Source organism: Panthera tigris, chromosome E2 (assembly GCF_018350195.1).
Source record: "Panthera tigris isolate Pti1 chromosome E2, P.tigris_Pti1_mat1.1, whole genome shotgun sequence".
NCBI lineage: Eukaryota > Metazoa > Chordata > Mammalia > Carnivora > Felidae > Panthera > Panthera tigris.
The window spans coordinates 20,043,957-20,070,128 of NC_056674.1; the positions used below are offsets into that span (position 1 = coordinate 20,043,957).

A 26,172-nucleotide genomic window follows, 5' to 3' on the forward strand; every position below is an offset into this window, starting at 1 on the left:
CTAAATTTAGATTCACTCAGTGAGAAACCTTAAGGTCAAAAGTATAGAAAGTTGTGTCTAGGGGTGGGAGAGATGAGGAGGCCACGGCAGAGAGGGGATAAGGGGAGTCTGGGGGGATCGGGGAAAGTCAGCAGCTCAGGCTTGATGTGGAGAAGGGTAGGATTCAATTAGCACAAAGGTGTTGTATAAAGGAAAAGCCAAAGATCTGACCCAGGAGACAGATCTAAATATGTATGATAAATTAGCAATTATTATATAATTAATATATTCTGATAATGTTAGTCATATAGTATTGTGTCAATATATTGCCATAATTAACATGATCAATAATTAACATGTTAATGTAATCTGTAGTATTAATATATTATAACACATTAACATACATCTTTTTAAGTTATAAAAATAATACATAGTCTTAGTAGAAGATTCTGAAAACCTAGGTAACCAAAAGGAAGAAGTGACGAACATTTGGGCACACCCTCTTCCAGCATTTGTGTAAAACCCTAGATTCTTTTTTTGGCGATAATGACAGACACCACTGACACTTAGAGTGCATGCTGTGTGCCAGGCAGGTCTCAAGGCCTTCATGTACGTTAAAATCTCCTTGGGTGTGCCACAGTCATGCCCACTGTCCAGGCAAGGATGCCCGAGGCCACAGCTACTAAGTGGGGAGGGCCAGGGCTGGAATCCAGGCAGCCTGTCTCAGAATTTGTGTTCACAGTCGCTAAGCTAACCACCTCTAAAAACTGGTTTGCACCTGCTTTTTTTCCTTCCAGAAATGCAAAATAGGCAACCTTTAGGGAAGTTATGCTTGGATTATTTAGATTTCAACATGTATGTTTCAGCTGTGTTGTACAGGAATTAGATCAAATTTCATCCAAAAATGTCCTGTAGACTGTTTTATCTCAGCAATCACCTCCTTACTTCATTTAGGTGCTTGTTATCATTATAACCAGAGAAGAGTAGGTACTATTTATTCAGTCTTTGGGCAGGTACCATGCCAAACACCGAGTTATGCCACTTAATCCTCATAAGGACCCTCAGGGCGGATCTGATCCTCACTTTACAAATGATGCCCAGAGAGGTTACTAGTCTTGCCCCATGTCCCACTGCTGGGCAGTAGACAGCTGTGATCCAAATCCAGTCAGATGACTCCAAATCACATGCTACTAACATCTGCTCCAAACTGTCTCCTCCCTACACTACACCTTTTCTGGAAAGAAAAAGTGAAGTTTTACTTAGAACCACAGGATCTAAAGGCACCTGGGTGGCTCAGTTGTTAAGCATCTGACTTCAGCTCAGGTCATGATCTCACAGATCTCACAGTTCATGAGTTCGAGTCCCACGTCAGGTGAGCTCAAGCCCCACTTCAGGTAAAACATGAGCCCTGGGTGAGCCCCACTTCTCTCTCTCTCTCTCTCTCTCTCTTTCTCTCTCTCTGTGCCTCACTCACTTGCACCCTCTCTCTCTCAAAAAATAAAACAAAAAAGAACCACAGGATCTGAGTCACTACAGACCCTGACTTGAAATTTAAGTTGTGTTAAGACATGTCCATCTCCTAGCCCAACAAGAGCCCCCCAGGAACCAGGGACTCAAGTGAGGAGACAGGCTGGGTGCCAGGACCAAGCTCCCTCTTGCTGAAGGTCCCACACCGAAGGTCCCGCACCTGGCCTTCTGACCTGCTGGGCCTATGTTGGCCAGTTGCCCAGTTTCTTGGGCTTCCCTCTGACCCAGTGCCACCTCTGACCTGCAGCACGAGCACCTGTCCACATACTCGCTCCTTCCCTGATTCCAGACCTCTTCCTCCTCCCCACCTTGGCCTTGTCTTGACAGCTGGCTTTGGCTCCGACCCGGTCTACCTTCTGTCTTACCCCCCCACACGGGGCCTCTCTTCTCTCCACTTTGTTTCTCACCCTCCATCTCTGGCCACCACCCCCAACTCCACCGAGGCTGACACTGCAGTTATCAATTCTGCAATCCCTTCTTCCTGATACCCTGACATTTGGTCCTACCATTGGTTGAGGGTCCATGGAATTACCTTTCTGACTTTTATACTGCCTGGGTGCTGTCCAGCCGTAGAGTCCATCTCCAGGCTCCTCATCCTTCAAAATGGTGTCATATTTGGATAAAGTTTCTGTGGCATAGATGTCATCATCTTCCTCTTCCAGGGCACCAACACCAAAAGCCTTCAAAAACAACGTTTCAAACAGCAATGACAGGTTTTAGAGCATGTCTCCACTGAAGAATAAAGCTCCTTTAAGGATGTGGTTGAACAGACCACATTAGCATTGCAAGAGCACCAAGAGAGAAGGGAAGCAGGAGACCAGATTAACACACACACTCAAGTCCTCTTGGAAACAGTGACCAGAAGTGAATGCCATCCTCCAGTGCTGGGGCTGTCTTCCAGGCCTAGCAGCAGCTACAGGTCTGGGGCCTAGCGAAGGAAGGCTTGGAGAACACACCCAACATCAATGTGGAGAACACACCCAGCATCAGAATATTCATCTTCCGGTCATTATGGCCTGGGGCCAGTGCTGGTGACCAGGATCTCAAGGCACCACTACTGAATAGCTATTGTAAGAATCTATAACCTTTGTGGACATGGCCTCCAACAAGGATTACTTTTTGTTTGAAAGAAATTTGGAGGGATGCCTGGGTGGCTATTGGTTGAGCGTCAGACTCTTAATTTCAGTTCAGGTCATGATCTTGGGGTTTGTGGGATCGAGCCCAACGTTGGGCTCTGTGCTGACAGCTCGGAGCCTGGAGCCTGCTTCAGGTTCTGTGTGTGTGTCTCTCTCTGCCCCTCCCCTGCTCACGCTCTGTCTCTCTCTCTCTCTCTCTCTCAAAAATAAATAAACATAAAAAAAATGTTTTTTTAAAGAACATTAGGTCACAGGATCTCAGCAGTACCTATTAAAATCAGGAAGGTGTGCTTGAACTGTGTTCAGAAAAGGCCGTAAGGAAAACATAACCACCTCAAAGTCTTCGCATAGTCAATGAATAATGACTGCTATAGATATAGTATAATATGGAAAGCGTTCTCATTTGTCAATGGTTCCATGTTCATGAAACAGAAACTTTTACCTGGCCTGAAATTCCCAATTTTCTTCCTTTATTCACCCCAATCTCTCCAAGGAGATTGCTGGCTCCCTCAGGTCCCCCACTGAAAAGATTAAAATGTTCTCCCGCAGTTCCAAACAATGCTTGGTGGGGATCCAGGCCCTTGTAAGCCAGTCCATGCACGTTATCTTTAGGTGTGAAATCCACAGGTGTGATGTCTTTGGGTGCAAAGGTCACATTTTCAGGCACATAGTCATCATCTTCATCCTATTTAACCACGAGGAAAAAGGAGAATGGAGGTGAGTCACTGACTGGTGCAAAGGAAGCCTATAAAATACTATTTTCAAATGACTACTTCCAAACAGAACAATGACCAAACTTTCATTCCACTATTACAAATCGCTAAATTGAGTCCCTGATACTCAAGAATCTGAACAGACCTTGGACATGTATGGTGAGGGCATGTTGCTGAATACATTCTCTGACATGAAGACAGTTTCAGAGTAGGGGTATTTCACCGTAATGGGATCTGACTGATTTCTAAAATTCTTCTGACCCTAAAATTACACGTTCATAATCTAACAGGTGTCACTATACCAAATTCAAGGTCAGCCTTTGCATATAGTACCTCGGATCCTTCAGAGCCTCCAGGGGGTAATGCACAGCCATAGATTTTTACTCCAGGATCTATAAAAGAGATGTCAAATACATTAGTCATGAGCAGCTAAAAATATGGAAATCTAACTTGCTGACATTCTTTAGAAGTCCATGACAGCACTTATGAAAGGTACTATGGCTTTAGGGTCAGAGACTGATCACTCAGGAATTGTTTTCCACCAGTCCCTGCCCCACCCACACTCTGTCAATAATGTGCTCAGTGACTAACCACTACTGTCCCAGGGCCACAGAGAACCCAAAGGAAATTATTACTGCCTCCAAGAGTTCGTACTCTGGCTGGGGAGACCAAGGGTAAGACATAAATAGAAAAGAATCCTATTAAACTGTGACACAGTTTTGATAAGAGTAGGAAACAGTTTCACATGGTGCTAGCAGAAATATAAACTAGTACAATTCTAGTACAATGCTATTACGCATGACACACAGAAAGCCTTAAAATACAGGTGACCTTTTGGGAATGGAAATTGGTAGAGCCACTGTGGAAAACAATACAGAGGTTTCTCAAAAAATTAAAAATAGGGGTGCCTGGATGGCTCAGTCGGTTAAACGTCCAACCTCCGCTCAGGTCATGATCTCCCGATTCGTGAATTCAAGCCCCGCATTGGACTCCGCGCTGGCGATGCGGAGCCTGCTTGGGATCCTCGCTCTCCCTCTCTCTCTCTGCCCCTCCTTCATCAGCACTTTCTCTCTCTCTCAAAATAAATGAACTTAAAAAAATTTAAAAATAAAAATACCATATGATCTAAAAATTCTACTAGTCGGTATTTATCCAAAGGAAAAAACAAAAACACTAATTTGAAAAGATACACACACCCCTATGTTTATTACAGCATTATTTACAATAGCCAAGATATAGAAGCAACCTCAGCATCCATCAATAGACGAGTGGATAAGAAAGATGGGGCATAGTTAAATATCCCATGGAATATTACACAGCCATAAGAAGGATGGGATCATGTCATTTGTGACATGGATGAACCTAGAGGATGTTGTGCTAAGTATTGGCTGAGAAAGACAAATTTCACTCATATGTGGAATCTAGAAAAAAAAAATAAATGAATAAACAAATAGCAGAATCAGACCTATAAATGCAGAGAACAAACTGATGGCTGCCAGATGGAAGGGGACTTAGAGATGGGCAAAATGGGTGAAGGGAAGTGGGCGATATAGGCTTCCAGTTCTGGAATGCATAAGTCACAGGGATAAAAGGCACAGCACAAGGAATACAGTCAATGGTACTGTAACAGCGCTGTATGGTGACAGATGGCCACTACTCTTGTGGTGAGCACAGCAGAACCTATGGACTTGTCCAATCACCGCGCTGCTCACCTGAAACTAATGTAACATTGTGTGTCAACTGTACTCAAATTAAAAAAAAAATACAGTTGACTCTTAAACAGCACAGGTTTGAACTGCAAAGGTCCATTTACACACAGACTTTTTATAGTAGAGCTAATGTGAATATATTTACCTTAGGATTTTCTCAATAATAATTTCTCTTCTCTAGCTTACTTTATTGTAAGAATACAGTATTTAATACCTATAACATATAAAATATGTGTTAATTGACTGTTTATGTTATCAGTGAGGCTCTTGGTCAACAGTAGGCTATTAAGCAGATAAGTTTTTAGGAAGTCAATAGTAACATGTGGAAATATAACACTGTATGTTATATAAGTATATATATATATAATTTGTACTTGAAAATAAACAAGTAAATGTTATACATGGATTTTCAACTGCATGCAGTCAACTGTATCTGCATATTACTTTGCCTGGCAGCTTCATTTCCCAAAACGTGTAGTCATTAAAAAGTGTGCTACAGAATTGATGACAATCAATATACATACCAGGTTTTTGTCGGCGAGGTCTTCTCTTTACTCGAGGGCCAATTCCTTGTCCTTCCTTCCAGCCCATTTTTCTTAGCAATTCAAAACCAATAGATAATCTAGGATATCAAGGCATTGAACGTGAACTTCCTTTTATAATACTGGAGGATAGTAAGAAATCAGCAGTCTTTGAGTCCCTGTCCAGCTCACACACTTGTGCCTGAGCCCTGAAACACAGCCGACCCCCATGCACATCAGAACCACATGGCCCTGCCGTTCTGGCCACAGCTCACTGGACGTGGGTGCACACCGAACCTGGGGAAGTCCATCCGTGTCCTCTCTGCTGGGCCTTTGGAATGGACACCTGGGGGCTCTAAATGGTCCTTGTCAAGCCTGGGGCCTAAGAAACCATGAGTCTGAGGCTGCCACATCAGGCCACACAACCCAGGAACAGAACCAGGAGATATGCAGAAAGAGAGGGAAGAATGAGGCAGACCGGAGAGAGCCCTTGAGGCTTCTGAGGGAGGGTGGGAGGGAAGGCACCCGAGTTCCTAACAGCTCACCAGCCTCCACCAGCCCCAGCAGCAGAGCTGGTCACTGGAGCTCTAGAATACGCCATGCAATAAAAGCACAAGATCCTTTTGGCAAAACCCCCTTTTGCACTCAAGCTAGGCTTCTCCTACTTGCAACCAAACTACCTGTAATTAAGATCATTATGTATATGCAAAGCAGATGCCAAGATCACAAAAGTTAGAACAAAATTCTTCTCACTTTGCTGGTGTTATGAGGTCATCAAGCAGAGTAGCTCCAGGAATGGGGGCAGTAGCAGCTGCTAACTGCCTGGCCTTTTCTCGTATTCTATCTTTGGTTTTGGAAGCAAAATCATCCGTGGTGACAATTGCTTTAGGTGCTATCCCAAATTCACTAAGATCCTTTAAAAGAAAATTCAAACAGAATTACTTACATTGTTTGGTAAGTGATTAACCATAATACATCACGTAGCTTTATTTCTTAAAAAAAAAAAAAAAAGTTAAAACCACACAACTGATGGGATGCCTGCCTTGCTCAGTCAGAAAAGCATGCAACTCTGATTTTGGGGTTGTGAGTTTGAGCCCCATGTTGGGTACAGAGATTACTTAAATAAATGAATACGTAAAAACTTTAAAAAACAAACAAAAAAACTACACAGCCAAATTAGGCATCAGTGGAGCGGCTGACTTATGTGTGTGTGTGTGTGTGTGTGTGTGTGTGTGTGTGTGTGTGTGTTTGCATGTGTGTGTGGAGCAGCTGACTTTATATCTGCCTTTAGGACCCTCACAAAAGCTAAGGCCGGTAGCCGAGGACAGGGCATGACGACGGCCACTCAGTGAGGCCACAAGAGGCACAGCCAAGCTAGGAAGATAAGAAGTAATTAAAATCCAATAATTACTTCTACGGAAAGTAACTGTTGCCTCAGACAATATTTCCAAGGTCAAAGTGCAGGGGGCAAATCTCAGAGTCACAGTCAGCAAGCATTCCTGAGCATGTACGTGCTACCTTAAGTGTTTCTGCATTTCCTGTTGGCTGCCTTTCCGATAGCCTATGCCCTCCCTCTTTCCTCACAGAGCCCTGAAGCTGTGCAGACACTGGCCCCCTCGGTGCCACCATGCACTCCCGCAGTGGTGTCCTGGTGTGTATGCTGGGGCCCGGGGAGAGTTAGGCAATAGGGGTTCCTATCTTATCTAAGCCAGTCCTTTGATCCCACTTCCACTGCCAAGGATGGCTTTAAGAATGAGCACGTAAAACAATCTGCCCCAGCAGACGTGAGGTAAGATCCCCGGTAGGACTTATGGGAATGGTTTCCTTGCTCTCAAGAAAAGATACCAAAGAAAAGCCCTCCTTCCACTAGGTGATGTGATCCTGGATGTGCCATCTGGAGCTACTGTAGCCACCTTGGGACCACAAGGAGGGTTGATGTAAGGACAAACTGACATGCAGAAGATGGCTGAGAAGAGAGGACACGGGGCCTCGCTGACATCTAGGCTTCTTGTTCCATGAGTCATGTTTCCATATAGATTATGCTAGTCAAATAGGAAGGGGACCTCCCCTTGCCTCTTACCTGCAACCTAAAGGATGTTAATATAGTGTTCTATTTCTTCTTTATCACAAATGAATCCATGACTAGGTTTTAAGGAAACAGAGGTTTAATTTTAAAGCAAAATGGAGCATGGGGTTCCTGGGTGACTCAGTTGGTTAAGCTTCCGACTCTTGCTGTTGGCTCAGGTCATGATCTTGCGGCCGGGGAGTTCGAGCCCCGCATCAGGTTCTGCGCTGGCAATGCAGGGCCTGTTTGGGATTCTCTGCCTCCCCCTCTCTCTGTCTGTCCCTCCCTTGCTCATGCTGTATCTCTCTCTCAAAATAAATAAATAAACATTTTTTTAAAAATATGAAGCACACCCTGTAGGCCCTAGGACAACCCCCCCCCCGCCCCCCGCTCCCATTTACCCCTAAGAAGTGCACAGTCATCGTTGTGTTAATGAGGTACCCAGGTGCCTGCACAGGGCTCCCTTTGACTCCTAACTGGTCTAGTCGCTCACCGTTCCTTAAACGGTGGTGTGCACAAAGTTACTGTCGGAGGCTGTGGACTCAGCTCCGTGGATACTGCACTTTTGGGGCAACTGGGGCTTCTTCAAGGAAATTTGCCTATGAACGACTTTCCTCTCCACCCTTAACTTTAGAAACTGGCCCCAGCATAAGATGCTACTCCAGTGAACAAGAATGCATTGAGGTACAGAGCACTCTAGTCCAAACTCCTAAAAGAAAAAGCCTCGCAAACAAAGAAGCCTTCGTACACTGAACCCTCTGGGGAGACTAAGGCGCTGCACGCATCCCACTGGCTAACAGGCAATTCCGGTTCTGCACACCCACCTCTTCATCCATGAAGTCTTCGGGACCAAGAACAGATTTGTCTGCTCTGTTCTGTCGAGAAGACACGAAGGAAGAGGGTGTCCATCCTTGAAAGAAAAGCGTTTAGAATATTATGATAATAGATGGTATGTTGGTTTATTACTAAATAATTAAATAATGCAATTATGTACTTGAAACCCCCAGTACCTACAAACCCTTAGCTACTTTCTATCTCACTGCTCATGTAGAGATAATTATACAACGTAACTTTATTAATGCTCACAACTCTTGGCAGAACTCAGTGGATAGGTTTCCTCCTAAGAATCTAGGACCAAGAGAAATCAAATTATACAGTAAAAGTGGAGATGGGGTGCATAGGTGGCTCAGTTGGCTAAGCATCTGACTCTTGATTTCAGCTCAAATTATGATCTCACGATTGTGAAATCAAGCCCAGAGTTGGGCTCTGCGCTGGGCATGCAGCCTGCTTAAGATTCTCTCTCCCTCTCTCTCTGCCCCTCCCCCACTCCCTCATTCTCTCTCTAAAAAAAAAAAAAAAAAACAGAGAGAGAGAGGGGCGCCTGGGTGGCTCAGTCGGTTAGGCATACGACTTCAGCTCCAGTCATGTTCTCACGGTTCGTGGTTCGAGCCCTGCGTCGGGCTCTGTGCTGACAGCTCAGAGCCTGGAGCTCGCTTCCGATTCTGTGTCTCCCTCTCTCTCTCTGCTCCTCCCCCGCTCACTCTCTGTCTCACTCTCTCTCTCTCAAAAATAAATAAACATTAAAAATATTTTTTTTGAAATAAAAAAGAGAGAGAGAGAAGAAAGTGACATTCTTTTTCCAAGTAGATGTGAACCAAAAGATGCAAGGTCACCTTAAAAGGCAGGACCACTCTGAGACCAAGAGGACAGCAACAGACACCAACTTGTTAACATATGAAGACATAACATCAAGGGGCACGAGTCAGCTGTGAAAGGGTGGCTGGCACCGAGTCACAGAAGCAGCGCAGGCAAATTCAGGGTGCCCTGGCCCAAGGACTCAACCTGGCCAGTCTAAGGACAGGTAATGCCCATACCACCCCCAATTCCATCAAACCCCTGGGTCCTATAACTACCACGCCGGTTCCCTGCCCATAGTCACCAAGCATGTACCATGCCTATACGGTGAGAATGGCCTGGAGGTCAAATGCATCTGTAACCCTCTACGATACACTTTTGTAGTTTTCTCTGAGAGGGACACACCTCCTTTCTGGTTTCCTACAAGAGTCCTGTGGACCTAAGGAGTATGGGGCAGATCTACTCTTGGTCAGTGGGTGGAGCAGGTTTCTGGGCAGGCCTGGGAGATACCCCCAGGTATCCGGGAGTGAGGATCAGCTCTCCTAGGCCACTGCCTTCCTCCACTTTGGATTTCTATAGTCTTTGCCCGATTTCTGTATAGTCCTTCTAATGGTAAAGAGATACTCCAGGGTATGAACGTATCACAGTCTTCCTGACAATCGTTTGAGCTGGTCTTATTACAATATATGGCACAGCTATAATCGCAACAATCAGCAACGTATTAGTGTACTTCTTTCGTCACCAACCCTCCTGCCACTTTTAACATTTTAATAAAGTGTGCTAATTTCATAGTGCCTTGGTTACCTTACTTTGCCTTTCTTAGTAATAAGGCTGAATATTAAATACAGCGTTTCTATCTCCTCTGGAGTAAACTGTTCAGATACTTTGGTCATTTGCTCATTGAACTGCTCTTTACACATTCTGGATATTGAACTTTAAACCATCTTATTTACCCCAACTATTTTTCTTACATGGCTTTTCTCATCTTTATTTTACTATTGTTCTATACAAGTTATTGTGTATATATAAAACCGTGTCCCATTTTGTTCTCAACAATTGCTACACGAGTTACTCAGTTCTTCTTCCCTTCCTATCTGGCACATAAAAGTCATTCCAGTTTCTGTGTGAAAACACTTAAAAAGCATACGTGACTTTAAACAATGCAGAATCCATTATATTGCATAACATGAAATTTTTAACTGATTTTTCTTCAGGTTGAGAGCATAGACTGACAAGCATGCTGTGGTCCCCAGTGCCAGGAGAGAGCGGCTCTGACCCTCAGTGGCCTCACCTACAAAGCAACTATGACACCTGCCTTCCTCAGTCACTAAGACACGGAAGACAATGGTTACCTGAGGGAATGTGTATGACAGCATTTTGTGTGTGGCAAGATGCGATGGTATAAAACGGAAGTCATTATCGTCACTTAACCATCTGGTGAGAATATATCTTTTTTTTTTTTTTTTTTTTTTAAGTGAAAGAAAACTTTCACTCTCAGGTTGTAACCAATGAACAACATACCCGTGGACTCTGAAAACATGCCAAATCTTGAAAGAACACAAAAGTCTACAGTGTGTGTATTAAAGTGTTTAAAGAAGTTTTTTTTAAAAAGGGAGAGGTGGAAGAGAAGGAGAATCTTATAATAGTTCAGCGATATGATATGATATGATAGCTACACGTAGGAAAATCATACCTTCTTTCGAGCCAACAGTGTTGAAGTACCCAGCAGAGAAACCTCCGCTAAAGGCCCCATGAAACCGTTTATACCTTCCTTTTTCGTCTCTGACAGTCTGATCCTGAAGAGGAATTGGTTTTTTTGGTCTTTCACCTGAAAAAAGTATTTTGATGAGAGAGAAGCAGGTGGCGGATTAGAAAAAAATTTAGGGAAAGTGTCATTTCTTAAACATGCTGAATTGTTTACTTCTTGTAATTTCAAGTGTAACAAGTTTAATTAAGTTTTTTTTTTATTCCTAGGCTTTACTAGCTTATGTAGTTTCTAAAGTAACACACTGTATCAAGCTTCTTTATAGTTCTAAGGCTATTATAGATGTTTCTTATTTCTGTTAGACACACGTTTTGGCACCAATGGCCTGATTCCCACTAAAGTCCATCACATAAACTGAATTATATGGGGCGGGGGCGGTTCCAATCGTTGGAGATAAACTCTACTGGCAATGCCAGAGGCAGGTCGCGGGGCTGGCACAGGGCATGAGAAGGTTCGCGACACAAGGAACAGTTCTGTATCTCTTCTAGAACTTCACAGCATCCCAAGCCCAGAGTTTGTCCTTTGGTGTTGCCCATTCTCCCCAAATCCCAAATGTGTCCTTATTCCTGGCAATCTCCTGATTCCATAGTTACTGTTCTTTCAAATTAATCATTTTCCTGCTCTGCTGAAAAGGGCTGGCTTGCTACATCACATAGTGGAAAGGAGCTTAATAAAGTCTAAAAATTCCTTAGGTTTACACTTTCAGGTACTGTGTCACAAATTACTGGTTAATTTTATCCACTGTGATTCAGAATTCTGAATCTATTTAAAATAAAAAGTAACCATCAAGTTACTTTCAAACATTCAACACAGAAAGCAAGTTATATGATAGTTAAAGGCACAGAGTTGAGGGTCACAACGCTTTCACCCCATCTTTACCAGGACCAGGACCTCAGTCATCTTGACTTCTCTATGCCTTGATTTCCTCATCCGTAAAATGGGGGTGACACGAATAGTAATATCTATTTCATAGAGTTGTTATGCAAAGTGAATAAGATAATGCCTATAAAGTGCTTAGCAAGAAGAGGTACACAGTAAGCACTTAAAATACTGGCTGCCATTATTATTATTATTATGTACAGTAGATAAGCCCATGTGTCCCTGTTATTTCAATAATTAAGCCAGTGACTACTTCTGGAAGATGGAACAAAAAGCAGAGGAACTTCTAGCCTCATAGTCCTACATTCTTACTAGTAGCTTGTGATGCCTTTACATCATTTCTGGAGTATAACCCATGGCAGGGCAGTCAAGAGTTGAGGTTTGGAAGATCAAGACATCCAGGTTCAAATCCCCCTACCCTTGCTACTTTGTGAACTTGGGCAAGTTACTTGATCTCTCCACACCTCAGCCTCCACGACTGTAAAGGTAGGGCAATAAACAGAACTATCTGGTAGGCTGGTGCTGAGGAGGACCCACCACAGGCAGAGAGGTGAGCACAGTGTTTGGTCACAGCGAAGCTTGGTTAGTTAATACCAGCTACAATTTCATTTCACTCTAAGGAACTGAATTACAACTCGGGTCCCATGATCCAAGATTTCCAGTGTTTGGAAATGCGTCACACTCAATCCACTACTACATGTGCACCTGGCACGATTCTTGGCTAAGGTGGGGTTTCTCAACTTCGGCACTATGGGCAGTTTGTACAGGATAGATCTGTGCCGTGGGACGGTCCTGTGCACTGTAGGATTTAGCGGCATCCCTGGCCCGTAACAGCAGATGCCAGTAAGCATTGCTCTCCCACCCAGCACGGCCAACATCCGCTGAGGGGCAACATCATCCCCGATCGAGAACTACTGGGTTAAGGTGAGAGAGGGCACACCCTGCCAACGTGAGGTGCCATTCTTGCTCTGTTCCCAAGGTGCTCTTAACCTGGAAGGGGAGATAAGATCAGCAGACAGCTAAGTGGAACCTATGGCGGCAGATAATGAGGGCCGACCAGCATGGCCAGCTGGGTCCCACAGGGCTCCTGAGGGGGAGGCGCCACCTCTAATCACATCAGGAGAAAACTCCGGGGAGGAGGTGGCGTTGTGGCCAGGCCCTCTTGTAATTAGTGCTGCTAATAACAACACAGCCCTTCTTTTCACACATATTATCTCATTCTTCATAACTGATAAGCATGCTCTGATTAAGTAACAACCCTAAAGTCCACGGCTCATAAACACAAAGCTGAAATCAGATTTCAACTTTGCCTCCAAGCCAGGGATACCAGCCATACTATCCCTCACCATGGAAGCAACCCTGTACTAGACCCTGGGTGTGGAAAACTAGACACAACTCTGTCCCTGTTTCCAGGGCACTCAGAGCCACGCAGAGGAGAGCTGAATATATAAGAACTCTTCTGACAATGTACAAGGACCACAACATCACAGTCACCCTCAGCATGAGCAGAATCTGACAGCTGCTGATAGAGACATAATTCCCAACAGAGGCATTGCCTCAATCAATAAATCGTAAGTCTGAAAGAGTAGTCTAGACTGACTAGAGGTAAGGGAAGGGGCAGAAGATGGAACTAGAAGGGCAGATAGTGCAAAGGGCCTTGCACTCAGTGCTTCAGGGTCTGTGGTATGCCCTATGGGTGATGGGAGCCACAGAGAGTCTTAAGTGGGAAAGCCATAGCTTCAAGGAGGAAAATCGCCCTAAACTTAATCTGGGTACAGGATGAGCCAGAGATGATCCAGAACCAAGTAGAAGTATCTAATGAGGGTAAGTAAGTTCTGGTGCCCCCTTCCTTCCAGGCCAGAGGGCCTCTGTGCCTGTGGGTCTGTGTGTGACAGTTTGGCCACTATCTCTTAACCAGAAAACTTTTCCATCAGGGCCAGCAACTTTAATTAAGTACTGGAGTCCTTCCTCTACCAATGTTTGTCTAACCTGTCACTAAAACTTCAAAGCAGGAAGTAAAAGTGATTATTGGTCTAGTATGCTATACTGTAAAATGTACTGAGTGCATTTAAACTTCAAAGTGCTTGGGAAACAATGACTCAATCTTCAAAAACTTCTAATAGTGAGAAGTTAAAGAGTGACTTTTAGACCCGGGTGGGGGCGGGGGGAGATCTACAAATCAAATGTCCCTTCCTTTCATTTCAAAAGCATGGTTAGGCCATTGGGCTTCATTTCAGATTCTGTGCATCATCAAAGAGGAGGAACTGGAAAAACGTAGGTCAAATAGTTGATGCTTACAATATGTCACTCACAAGGAAACAAGTGTGAGATGAGAAATACAGAAATGCATAAACAGCTGCCCAACACGGCTGTAATAACCTCCACCCATGCAGGTCGAACCCCTGCCCTCTTTCTGCATAGCTAACCTGAACCAGTTTTAAAAGGAATCCCATCTGGCCCTCTCAGGTTCCCTGCTAGCTTGTGGAGGTTTTTTCCTGTCTATATCATATAATTTAGCACTTGCAAACCTTGTACTTTTGTGCTCAACTAGATCTGAACTCCCCCAATACAGGATCTCTGTCAACAAATTCTTTGAGATCATGGGGTGATACGCCTGCCAATAAAGCTACCGTGACCTTAGGTTGTATTAAAAAACTACAGTCTAGAATGAAGAACACACTAATGGTAGCCCTGTTCTACCCACACTCTGGTCCCATACTTCGAGAAAGGCTCTGACAAATTGGGGTTTCAGGGACTTTAAACTGAACATATCAGAGAACTGAGGATGTTGAGTGAAGTACGGAGATGACTTAGAGGAAATGCAAGGGCTGTCTTAAGCACATAAGAAGCTTTCAGGAGACTAGTGTCCCTCTGTCTTTTGTAAGCAGAGGGTAAAGTAGGGCCAGTGTCTGGCCAAAGTTTCTGATGATTAGAACTGCTGGTAGGGAGGGGCGCCTGGGTGGCTCAGTCAGTTGGGCGTCCAACTTCACCTCAGGTCATGATCTCGAGGTCCTTGAGTTCGAGCCCTGTGTCAGGCTCTGTGCTGACAGCTCAGAGCCTGGAGCCTGCTTTCGATTCTGTGTCCCCCCCACCCCTCTTGGCCCCTCCCCCACTCGTGCTCTGTCTCGCTCTGTCTCTCAAAAATAAATGTTAAAAAAAATTTTTTTTAAATAACTGCTGGTAGGGGAGGGTCTTCAGTAGAAATGCCCCAGAAGTACAACCAACCTGGCAGGATGCGGTCAGGGTGGCAAATAAGATCCCACCAACAGGGGCGCCTGGGTGGCTCAGGTCATGATCTCTGGATTGCTGAGTTTGAGCCCCACATTGGGCTTGCTGCTGTCAGCCTGTCAGTGCAGAGCCTGCTTCAGATCCCCTGTCTCCCCTCTCTCTACCCCTCCCCTGCTTGAACTCTCTCAAAAATACATATATTAAGAAAAAAAAAAAAAAAAGGTCCCACCAACAGGAGGTCTGCAAGTAACTCCTACCCACCATGCTCCCCATGCTCCCTTTGTCCTACCCACAGGGCTAGCACTGCCATCAGTCCTTCCTGGGTACTCAATACATTGCTGAACAAATCAAGTCATTAAGGAATCAGACCAGAAACAGGGGTAAGAACCTTGCCTCATCTTGCCCTCACCCCCACATCTCAGCAGCAAGTCCAGTCTGCTCTGCTTTCAATGTGTACCTCTACCCAGACCATTTCTTACCACCACCACTACTAACACCCCAGTCCAAGCCATCATCATCATCTCCAGACCGCTTTTTGCTAATATTTCTCCTTCGCTCTTGCCCACACCACCCCCTCCAACCCGTCTATTCTCAAAATCGAGAACAGAATAATCTTAAAAATATACATCTCTCCCTTGTGTAAAACCCCACAATGACTGTCCTACGCTCAGTATAAAATCCAAACACCCTTACATACCAAGTAAGATGCAGCCCCTGCCTCCCCCTCTGACATCCTCTTCTGCCAGTCTCCCATTGCTGCCGTCGTCGGCTCCACCCACAGCAGTCCTGCCTGACCCTCAATTTGTCAAACTGGCTCTGACTTCAGAGCTTTTGAGCTTGCTGTTCTCTCTGCCTGAAATGCTCTCCTACCCAGATCTTCGTATGGTTGGTTCCTCCCTCTGTTTCAAGTCTGAGCTCAAACGTCCTCTCCTAGGGAAGACATTGCCTGACCATCACCACCACCACCCCCCAGTTCTCCAACGAGCCTGTTTCGTCATCTTTCTGTTTCCCACCCCTCAGGGTCTCTCATCCGTCGCTCCAGAGCGTGGGCACTCCAAAAGCACCGAGCACGCTTCTTTCACCGCTGTTCCCGACACCAGTAGCGAGCGAGCCTTAACCCCGGGGCCACAGGAGGCCCGGCACGGGGTTGGGCGTTTTTGCCCCGGATCCTGGACCTGTTTGCCACAGACCCCGGCGACCAATCTGGCCCGCACCTTCTTCCAGCGGCTCCAGGCCCGTCCCATAGCTGACCAAGTCCTCTTCGCTGTCACTGTCCAGCGCCGCCATCCTGCTCCCTTCCGGGCCCCGCCCCCTCGCTACGGAAGCGTCAGAGGGCCAAAAGGCTTTCGCCCTTTCTCCTCCGCGAACCAAGGCGATGCTGCAGGTGCAGGTGCCCGAAGGTGTTGGCCTGGCTAGCCTCTCGCCACTGGTCTGTGCTTGGGAGATCTCAAATCTGTCTAGTGAGAGCCAGACCCGGTAGGAGTTACCTCGGAGGCTCTGGCAGCCACGACATCCTAGCTCCGCGACTAGCGGGTCAGGCGGCGGCGCCTGGGAGAAGCTGAGAGGCCATCCATCTGTCCCGCCGCGGGGCTGGTGCTCCGTGACTGTCTGCCCACCCCCACCTGTTGGTCCCTGTCCCCCTCTCCCTTTCAGCTCCCTCCCATCCCACCCTCACTCCCACCCCCACCCCGCCACCTGTTGGGAAAGTGCCTGTGCTTCCAGCTACACACACTCACAAGCGTTTTGTATATATCACCCTTAGGTTTGCATAGGTGGAGTCCCCTTCCAAACCTCTGGAAGGAGTCACAGACACAGGAACCCCGATGTCCATGGTTAAGGCAGCTCGGGACAAGAAAGAAAAGAAGAGAAGAGAAATAAGAAAAAAGAAAAGGAGGGCAGGGGAGAGGAGAGGAGAGGAAAGAAGGGAAAGGAAAGGAAGGGAAAGGGAGGAGGGGAAGGGGGGGGAGGGAAGGGGAAGAAAACTGAAAAGAGAAAGAACAGGAGAAAGGGGAAACAAAAAGCCAGCAGACCAGCAAAAGGCTCCTGTGAGGAGGGTGGGGACTCTCAGGACATTCTCACTGAATCTAAGGAAAGAGCCATCTCTCAAGTGGAGTGCTGTTATCTCACCCCCAAACTCCTTTTTTGCGGAAGGAAAAGATGAAGCTCAGCTAGGAAGGGGTGAGGTTGAGATGAAAACCAGATCTGGAAGTCCAGGCTTTCCAAATGAGGATCAGAAGTTGGCATGAGTCAGAATCACTAGGATGTTGCTAAAATTCCCTTTACCCATCCCCCAGGGCTTCCAAATCAGAATCTCTGGGAGTGGGGCCGTGGCTTAAGCATTCTAAGCATCCTCTGATCTCAAGGCCTTGCATTCACTATTCCCTTGGCTTGGAATGTCCTTCTCCCAGATACCACATGACTCGTTCCCTCACCTTCTTCAGTTACCTGCTCAAAGGTTACTTTCTCCATGAAGCCTTCTCTGCTTAAAAACACGTTCTAGTTTGCTATACTCTCTATCCCCCCTTACCCTACTTTACATTTTTCCACAATAATTATCACCTTTAACATATCACATAATTTTATATGCTTACTTATTTTATCTGTTATGTTTTTCTACACATTGAAACTATAAGCTCCACAAGGACATAGATTTGAGCCAGATTTTCTTATTCTCTTTACTGTATCCTCAGAGCTTACAACAGTACTTGGCATATAGTAAACACTGAATGAATCATTTGGGGGAATAAAAGGGATGAATAACTAGTTAAGTAAATCATGGTACGTGACTTTAAAAACAAGATTTTTTAAGCAAGTTTTTAAAATAGCCACAGAATTGTTTGACACTTCCCTTGACAATAAGAGTCTATGTCCTCCTCCCCTTGAATCTAGACTCTCTGACTGCTTGACCAAAAGATTACCAAGTGATAATACTACATTCCTTACACCCAAGCTTTAAAAAACTTGCAGATTCCGGGGATACTGACCTCGTAAATCCAACCTCTGTGCTGTGAGGAAGCCCAGGCCACAGGGAGAGGCTTTTCTGTAGATATATGACCTCGCCTGGCCCCAGTTAACAATCAGCATCAGTGGCCAGATATTTGAGTGGGGAAGCTCCAAAATGACTCCAGTTCCAGCAATCATCTGAGCAGCTACATGTGAGACCCAGAGCAAGACCTCTTGGCTGAGGTTAGTCACCTCCAGGAACCATGAGAGATAGCAATAAAATGATTGTTCTTATTTTAAACTATTATATTTGTGGTAGTTTGTTAGCAGCAATAGGTGACTGGAACGATCTATATAACGGAATAGTATAAAGCATTAAAAAATGTTGGTGAGGAATGATCTTCAACATATGTTGTTAAATGAGCAAAACAAGGGGTGAGACAGAGCACATAGAGTGCTGCCAGTAATATTAAAAGAAAACATAAATAGCTGGATTTATTGTGGCTCTTATATGCACAGCCTGGACACATTCACATATAACATGTTTCTAGTAAACTCCCCTAAGAAACGAGTAACAATGGTGGCCACTGATCAAAGGAAATCAGGGTAGAAAGGGTAGAGGTAAACAATATTGTGCCATTTGAATTTTTGTTTTTAGCAGCATCCCGGGGTTTTTTTTCAAAACATTTTTATGTCAGTGGCTTGGTTTTGATTTTAAAGGTTTTTGTATGTATTAGTATGTACTAATGTACTAAAGGAAAGGCATCTTTTTGTATCTTGAAGCCCTGAAGGGCCCCAGGGTCATCATTTGCCCATCAACTGTCCTTGTGCATATAAATGTAGACATCGACAGCAAAGAAGATTGGGGGCTAATCCACACACCCAGACAAATCACGAAGGTCCATGATTTTATTTCTAAACTACCAACTTATTTTCTTACTGTTTATAATTTCCAACAAGACAAGGAAAACCCAATAAACTTATTATTGAGAGTTGTACTTAATTGGATTCCTGACAATCATTAGCCACTATAACCACTATAATCACATAACCACTTTCTGATTCCTGATCACTGAGGTTCAGGGGAACAAGGGCCCTTCAAACTTCCTGCAGCTTCCCCAAAGAGTGGTTCTCAGCTGTCTCCTGGGTATTTTCAGGATGACTGGGTACTCCATCTGTGACCCTGGTCACTTACAACCTCATACTCCTGATTCTTTGCAGCAGGAACCTGGAGACTGCATGTGTTTTACGTAAGCTGTAGCAGCCTAATCACCACAGACTCTTCCTTTCTTACTTAGACATGCAAAAGGGCACAAATCTCAGCATCTTATCGGAAAACTGCAGATAGGAAGATGAGCTGAATCACCTGGGTATGGAGTAATTTCTTCCTCGTGGTGGTCACTCATGGTAGTAGGATGGTCACTCATGATGTACAAAGAAACCTGCTCTATGTGCTTTGGAATCAATGTCATTCATCTTCTCTCATTGTGTTTTCTTTTTGAAATATCACATTGGGGTGCTAAGTTGGTTAAGCCTCTGATTCTTGTTGTCGGCTCAGGTCATGATCTTGAGGTTTGTGAGTTCAAGCCCAGCATTGGGCTCTGCACTGATAGCATGGGGCCTGCTTGGGATTCTGTATCCCCCTGTCTCTGCTCCTCCTCTGCTCACTTTCTCTCTGCCTCTCTCTCTCTCGAAATAAATAAATAAACTTAAAAAAAAAAGAAATATCACATATATATGAAAAGTGCACAAATCGTAAGCACACAGTTCTATTTATTTTCACAAAGTAAACACATCCATATAACAATAAGCCGATCAAGAAATAGAAATTTTCCAGAATCCCAGAAGCAATAGTCCCAGAATGGACTGATTTTGTTTTATACTTTGCATAAAATGGAATTACAGTATTTTATGGCTTCTTTTGCTCAACGATATTTTGGGGGGCAAAATATGTTGCTCACAATGTATTTGTTGCTTGTAATAGTACTATGTTCATTTTCATTGTGTAAAGTTTTTCATTGTGTGAGTATGCCACAATTATTCATTCTACTGTTGATGGGCATGTGGGTAGTTTCTGGTTAAGGACTATTTTGAAAAGTGCAGCTGTGAACATTCCTGTACATGATTTATGGTGAACACAACATATGCATGCATTTCTTTGAGTTATCTACCTAGTGTTGGAATTGCTGGACCATAAGCTAGACCTATATCTGCTTTAGATAGATATATTTAGAAAATGCCAGTTTTCCAAAGCTATACTCCCACATTGTATGAGATGCTGGTCGCTCCCCGTTATCATGAATATTTGCTTGTTTGTTTTGCCATTCTGTCACTAATTTGTTTTCATCTATAATCATATCTTCTCAGTATGCCAAAATATCTTTCCTTTTAAATCACAGGAACAGGATAGTGTAGCATTGTATGTGATATAACACCAGACAGTCTAATTTACCGGGCTGGGGACCTCTGAACCTCAGTCTCTTCCTCTGTAAAACGGGAATGGTAAAGTACTCACTTGATAGGGTCGTCGGAGGACCAACTGAGATCATGCACATGGAGTGCATTGCACAGTGCCTGCCCTAGAGTAAGTGTGCAATACACAACTGCTATGTGTAAGATCCTAATTTATAGCTGGGGAAACTGAAGTCATGAGGGGTTAAAGGATCTGGCCGAGGTGACTCAATAGGAGAGCCTGCCAAGACTGATGTGGCCTTTATAGTTGGTGCACCTCTACGGCACCGTATGGCTTCTAAGAATTTTTCTTTATTTTTATTTTTTTAATGTTAATTTATGTTTGAGAGTGAGAGACGGGGAGGGGAAAGGAGGGGCAGAGAGAGGAGGTTCAGAGAATCCAAGCCGGGCTCCATGCTGACAGCAGAGAGCCCAATGTAGGGCTCGAACCCACAGACCATGAGATCATGACCTGAGCCGAAGTCAGATGCTTAATGGCCTGAGTCACCCAGATGCACCTCTAAGATTTTTTAAATAAAAATTGCAAAATCTGGTCTATAAGTTACAATGAATTTTCATCATTTAAGGATGACCTTGTATTTTCTGCTTTTAATTGGGCAAATATCCTAGGATTCTCCTGGGGAAGATGCATGTCAGAGAGGCCAATGCACCTTTTGTCAACAAGCAGGTAGGTGTTAGGAAGTAGGATTTGCATTTTACTTGCAGGAACTGGGTCCCTGGACAGTCAACCACTGGCCTCAGCCAGATGGTAAGACGAGGACTTGACAAAATGGCTGTCTGCAGTTCAGATTTTAATCTTTTGCCTACCTGGGAAATTCCCACCCCAGCTTTTTTGTTAGGAGCACAGGGGCTCCTCCGTGGTTCTTGTGACACACACCAGTAGGGTTGACAAATAGAAGGTTAGATGTTACTCTCCTGCTGGGTCAGCAACGGCAGTTCTCCATTCCTGATCAGAGTGGGATCAAAGATATGGCATCAGGCTGGTGGGCCTCCTGCAATAAGCCACAAGAGTGCTGGAGATGTCTGGTTGTGCACAGCCCCAAGCAGTGACACTCAGATGGCTCATGTGGTCTGCTGGGACTCACAGGAAAGTGCTCCTTTTCCTCTGAGGATCCCCAGGAGACAGCCTGAGGGTGGGCTGCTGTGTTTTTAACATGTTTCTTACTCTTGTTCTCCCTTTTTAATGAAAGAAGCAGTAGGGGCATCTGGGTGGCTCAGTCGGTTAAGCATCTGACTTCAGCTCAGGTCATGATCTCACGGTTCGCGGGTTCAAGGTCCGTGTCAGCCCCTGTGCCGACAGCTCGGAGCCTGCTCTGATTCTGTCTCTTTCTCTCTCTGCCCCTGCCCTGCGCATGCTCTGTCTCTCTCTCTCTCAAAAGTAAATAAACATTATAAATTAAAAAAAAAAAAAAAAGCAGTTCAAGAAGGCAATGGTGACGGGCTATGTTAAATAACAGATTTGGTTTTCACTGTGTTCGTTTTTATTTGTATCTCTCCATAGGGTGAGGTACTGTTGGTTTCCCACTTATGGTTATGACATAATTCTCTTTTAACATAAAGTTTGTTTCAACAAAGTGAGGAATTTTAAGGAAGACTATTAGGTCAGTAATAGTGCAAGTGACCCATACATGTGACAAATTGTAAAGTCAATTGGAGCTTCAAGGTGGTGGAAAATGACAAAAATCTGAAGGTGTTAGGGAAGGACGGAAGTCAATAGGCCTGAACTAAAACCGATCTCAGCCACTAACAGGGGTGTGCCCTTGCCCACTTCACTCCTCTGAACCTTGGTCTTCTCCTGGGGCAAATGGAGATTATTTAATCCCTTTATTTGCAGAAGGGTCATGAGAATGAAACACAGTATCTATAAACTTTCTGGCTGGAGCAGAGGTTCTCTTATTGATAACTTCATTACTGGTAGTAGTAACCTGCCACCCTAGGATCCTTGAAACAGGAGGGACTGTTTTCAACTTCCAAAGTGGGCGTGGCAGGTTTCCAGGGCGATGGGTTTATTGCAGGATGACCGACATATGCTGATGTTAGCTTCATAACTCGTTTCTGACCTTAAGAGAGCCAGGAAGTTTTTGCATCACCCACAGATTTTCCCAAACACCTGTCCCAGCACTGAGCTGGTTAGGACTCTTCGGGTTCTTTCTTAGAATTAAAACAATCCTCTGGAAACGCTTTTTCTTGTGCCTCGTCTCAGAATCTGCAGGCAGCATTGATGAGGAAGTTTTTTTTGGTATTTTTGTTGGTGGGTCTTTTGGGGGGGTTGTTTCTGTTTGTTTGTTTTTACATTTACTTGGTTGTTAGTCCTTCATTGTTGTCACTATTTATTTTAAAACTCTTGAACAACCCCTGATATGCACACATTTTGCCCGCCCCCGCCCACCCACCCCCCATGTTTTTTTGAAGAGAAGGAAATGTGTAGCTTGTTTTGAATGCAGACGGTGTTCGGTTCTACCGGAGGCATTTACGGCGACAGCCAAACGCAGCAGCAACAGCGCAAAATTGTCCCTCGGTTGGGGGAGGGGGTTAGGGACAGCAGGACAGCAGCCGGGAGGGGCGTGGCCCCGCGGGCCGGGGGAGGGGGGCTTCCGGCTCGGGCCTCAGGATCCGCCCCCGCTGTCTATTGGTCAAAGGGGGTTTGTGGTGAGAGGGTGGTGTGAACCCCGTCCCAATAGTCCCCCCTTTTGCTCCTAAGCTAGGCGCGTCCCTACACCCCGGCTAAGGGCTTTAACATGCATTTTCGTCGTAGTTCTGGCAGCTTGAGAGAGCATGATGTGGCCCCATTTTGCAGCTGAGAAAACTGAGGTTTTAACTGGTAGAGGTGCTCAAGGACATCCACTTCTATGGCACAAACCTCTTTCTGGGGATCCCCCAGCACCATCCGCGACCCTCAGAGGATCCGCCTAGTCTCTGCAGCGAGGGTGGGGGGAATAATTAGGTTGACCGCCACGCCACCAGGTCTGAGTCACCCACCTAAGGCCCGCAGGGGCGCAGCCAGCTCTCTCTCAGGGTCCCCGACTCGGGCCTGGGTCTCCCCGGGCCGGAAGCTGTTCCCGACCGCTCGGCTTAGGGTCCAGGACTCTCGCCGAGCCCTCTACGTGGCGTCGGGTTTGGTCACTGTCCCGCGGCACCCTTGCTCCTTCAGGGAGGGGCCACGACTTCCCCCGCGCTCGCTGCGTTTACCCCCAGGGCTCCAGCAAAGGGGCCGGGTCCCCAGCCCCGGCCTTGCTGCGGCCTCGGAGACCCCCGGCCCGCCTCTGCGCCACAGGACTGAGACAGCAAACAGCGAAGCCCAGATTAGGACCGAGAGGCTCGGAGAAAGCGAGCGACGCGCCCCGGGGCCCCGGAGGCTAGCCTGGGGGGTATGGGGCGCGGCTGCCCAGGCCACTCTTGAGCCGGGGCGGGGCCTGGGGGCGTGGTGTCGGCGGGCGGGGCCCGGTCTCCAGGGCTCCCGGCCTGGCCTGGGGCGGGGCTGGAGGGGCCGCAGCGCAGGCGGGCGGGGCGGGGGCGTGTCCGGGCGCTCTCCCAGACCGACGCGCTGCGGTGCCTCACACAGTCTTCGCTCCGCGCCCGCGCCGCCAGCATGACCGACGCGTTGCTGCCCGCGGCCCCCCAGCCGCTGGAAAAGGAGGGCGACTGCTACTTTCGGAAGGTGGGCGGCTTCGGGTGGGCGGGGAGCCTACGGACTCCAGACCTTCTGCCCCCAGGCTGCGGAAGGGGCTTCGGGAGCTCGGGGCCGGGGTCGACCAGGCCAGGAGGGGGAGGGGGCGCACCGGCCTGGGGTGGGCGGGGCAGAGGCTCTGGGCGAGGGCTCCGGGCGGTGGTGTACCGGGCGGCCAAGTGCAGGTGGCTTCCGGGGCTGGGGGCGGGGAGGGGCTCCTGGGGCTGCCCCGCACAGGTGGCGGAGGAGGCTGGGGGCCCGGAGGGGTGCCCCGGGTCACCTCGGCCGACTATCCCGCGCCCCTGGGGAAGGGATCAATTCCTAGTTGTGGAGGTGTCCGCGGCCTTGCTGCACGTTGGGACCCGAGCCCACCTTAGACCCGAGCGCTTGGCGGGGTGGAGATAGATCACCCCAGGTGGCTTGGCGTTCTCCTTCTGCCTCCAGAACGCTTCCAGTGTCCGCTTCTTCGACTTTTAGAAGGAAAGGGAGAGCTGCCGGTGGGAGGTGACCTCTGCGTTGCCCCCTTTCTGCCCGAAGTCTCCTGGGAGGGAGTGCGCGCGGCAGACATGAGGGCGCGGCCTCGCCCCTGCTCACTTTATGCTAAAGAGTATTTATCGGATTGTTGGAAAGACCCGCTACGAGTGCTGGCTTGGCGGGAGATTGTTATTTCCGTGCGACCCTCCGTACGCGCCGCTGGCCCTGGGATAACAGCCCTGCAGCCCAGTCCGTCAAAAGCGACCCCAGCTCGCAGAGCTAGGGCGCTGAGATGCCCGCAGGTTGGCATGAAAATGCTTTCGAACCCGGAGACATGGTGAGACTTTCCACCCTGCCTCCTTGTAGGTTCCAAAGAATCTAAAAATAGCCTTCGGAGGTTGGCCAGGTTTGACCCGGTGGGTTGAGAGATTGTTTCTTTATAACCCATAAGACCGAAGGCAAAGTGTGTAATTATAAATAGGGAAGTGAAACTTTCTCAGTCAATGCTTAATTGTTCAAAGCCTAACGATCCAGTCGGTAAATGATCTCGGCATCTTCTTCCACATGACACAGACTTTGGGCTTTTCTCTTCAGTGAGGAGCAGTGGCCCCAGGGGGTGGGCGGGGGGGGGGGGACTGGAAACAGGTGACAATAGAGTGGGAAAAATTCTTTTTGGTTAAATTGCTTTTCACATTAAAAAAAAAAAGAGTAGTTTTAAGGTATATTTAAGTTCAAAGATGTCATCATGGAATTACAGGATTATAACTTCTAATTATGTGTGGCATTTGGGGCAGAGGATCACAGGCCATGGAATTGCAGAAGGAGGTGGAGCCTGGGAATCCCTAGATCTTGGTCCTCAGGCCCCAGAACCTGGCTGCCACCCTGGCAAAATTCCTGTGTAGCCTTCAGCAAGTTGCTGCCTCTTCCTGGGACTTCATTTCTTTCCTGAATTGTTTGTTCTCTGAACAGGTGGGAGTCTGGACCCACGGCAGCATTTGGGGGAGATGACAGAGGGAGGGGTAGAAGAGATGTGGAACGCCTGTGTGGGTTCCATTCCCAAGTCTTCCAGAACAGGTGTTCCAGGGAAGGATGTGCACAAGAAAGAGAGGGGATGGCTGGTGGGGGAACTAGGAAAGGATGCAAGGTTGGGTGTATTTTATTTTATTTTTTAAAGATTCTATTTTTAAGTAATCTCTACACCCAATACGGGGCTCGAACTTACAACCCCTGAGATCAAGCGTGGCATGCTCTACTGACTGAGCCAGCCAGGTGTCCTGGTTGGGTGTTTTTTTAGATGCAGTGTCTCTGGTGGTAAATGAGAGAATCATGGGTATAAAATAAGGTGAATCACTGGTTTACAATTAGAACCATCTCTACAAGAAAAGGAGATCTTGTAATGATCGTAGTGCTACATCATACCAGCCCAAAGAATGTTCTTTGTACCAGAATGATAAAAGGT

General features: G+C 46.5%; 2 protein-coding genes across 4 annotated transcripts in view; one reads left to right on the top strand and one right to left on the bottom strand.

The window, feature by feature from the left end:
- The window catches only part of GPATCH1 (G-patch domain containing 1), a 40,538-nt gene extending 23,142 nt beyond the window's left edge, over positions 1 to 17,396 (bottom strand). For 2 of the 3 annotated variants that reach the window (XM_007096735.3, XM_042969588.1), the window contains exons 1-9: positions 17,285 to 17,396; positions 16,372 to 16,614; positions 10,979 to 11,113; positions 8,475 to 8,560; positions 6,339 to 6,499; positions 5,589 to 5,686; positions 3,689 to 3,747; positions 3,085 to 3,327; positions 2,039 to 2,186 (exon numbers count right to left, since the gene is read on the bottom strand). In XM_007096735.3, coding sequence (XP_007096797.1) covers positions 2,039 to 2,186; positions 3,085 to 3,327; positions 3,689 to 3,747; positions 5,589 to 5,686; positions 6,339 to 6,499; positions 8,475 to 8,560; positions 10,979 to 11,113; positions 16,372 to 16,444 — 1,003 coding nt within the window. In that variant the 5' untranslated portion in view covers positions 16,445 to 16,614; positions 17,285 to 17,396. Of the gene's footprint in view, positions 1 to 2,038; positions 2,187 to 3,084; positions 3,328 to 3,688; positions 3,748 to 5,588; positions 5,687 to 6,338; positions 6,500 to 8,474; positions 8,561 to 10,978; positions 11,114 to 16,371; positions 16,615 to 16,948; positions 16,976 to 17,284 lie in introns of those variants that run through there. The other variant, XM_007096734.3, reaches the window with a different exon arrangement.
- Positions 17,397 to 24,139: 6,743 nt separating this feature from the next.
- Positions 24,140 to 26,172, top strand: part of RHPN2 (rhophilin Rho GTPase binding protein 2) — a 59,208-nt gene continuing 57,175 nt past the window's right edge. The window contains exon 1 of the mRNA XM_042968064.1: positions 24,140 to 24,230. Within this exon, the coding sequence (XP_042823998.1) occupies positions 24,162 to 24,230 (69 nt within the window). The 5' untranslated portion in view covers positions 24,140 to 24,161. The remainder of the gene's footprint in view (positions 24,231 to 26,172) is intronic.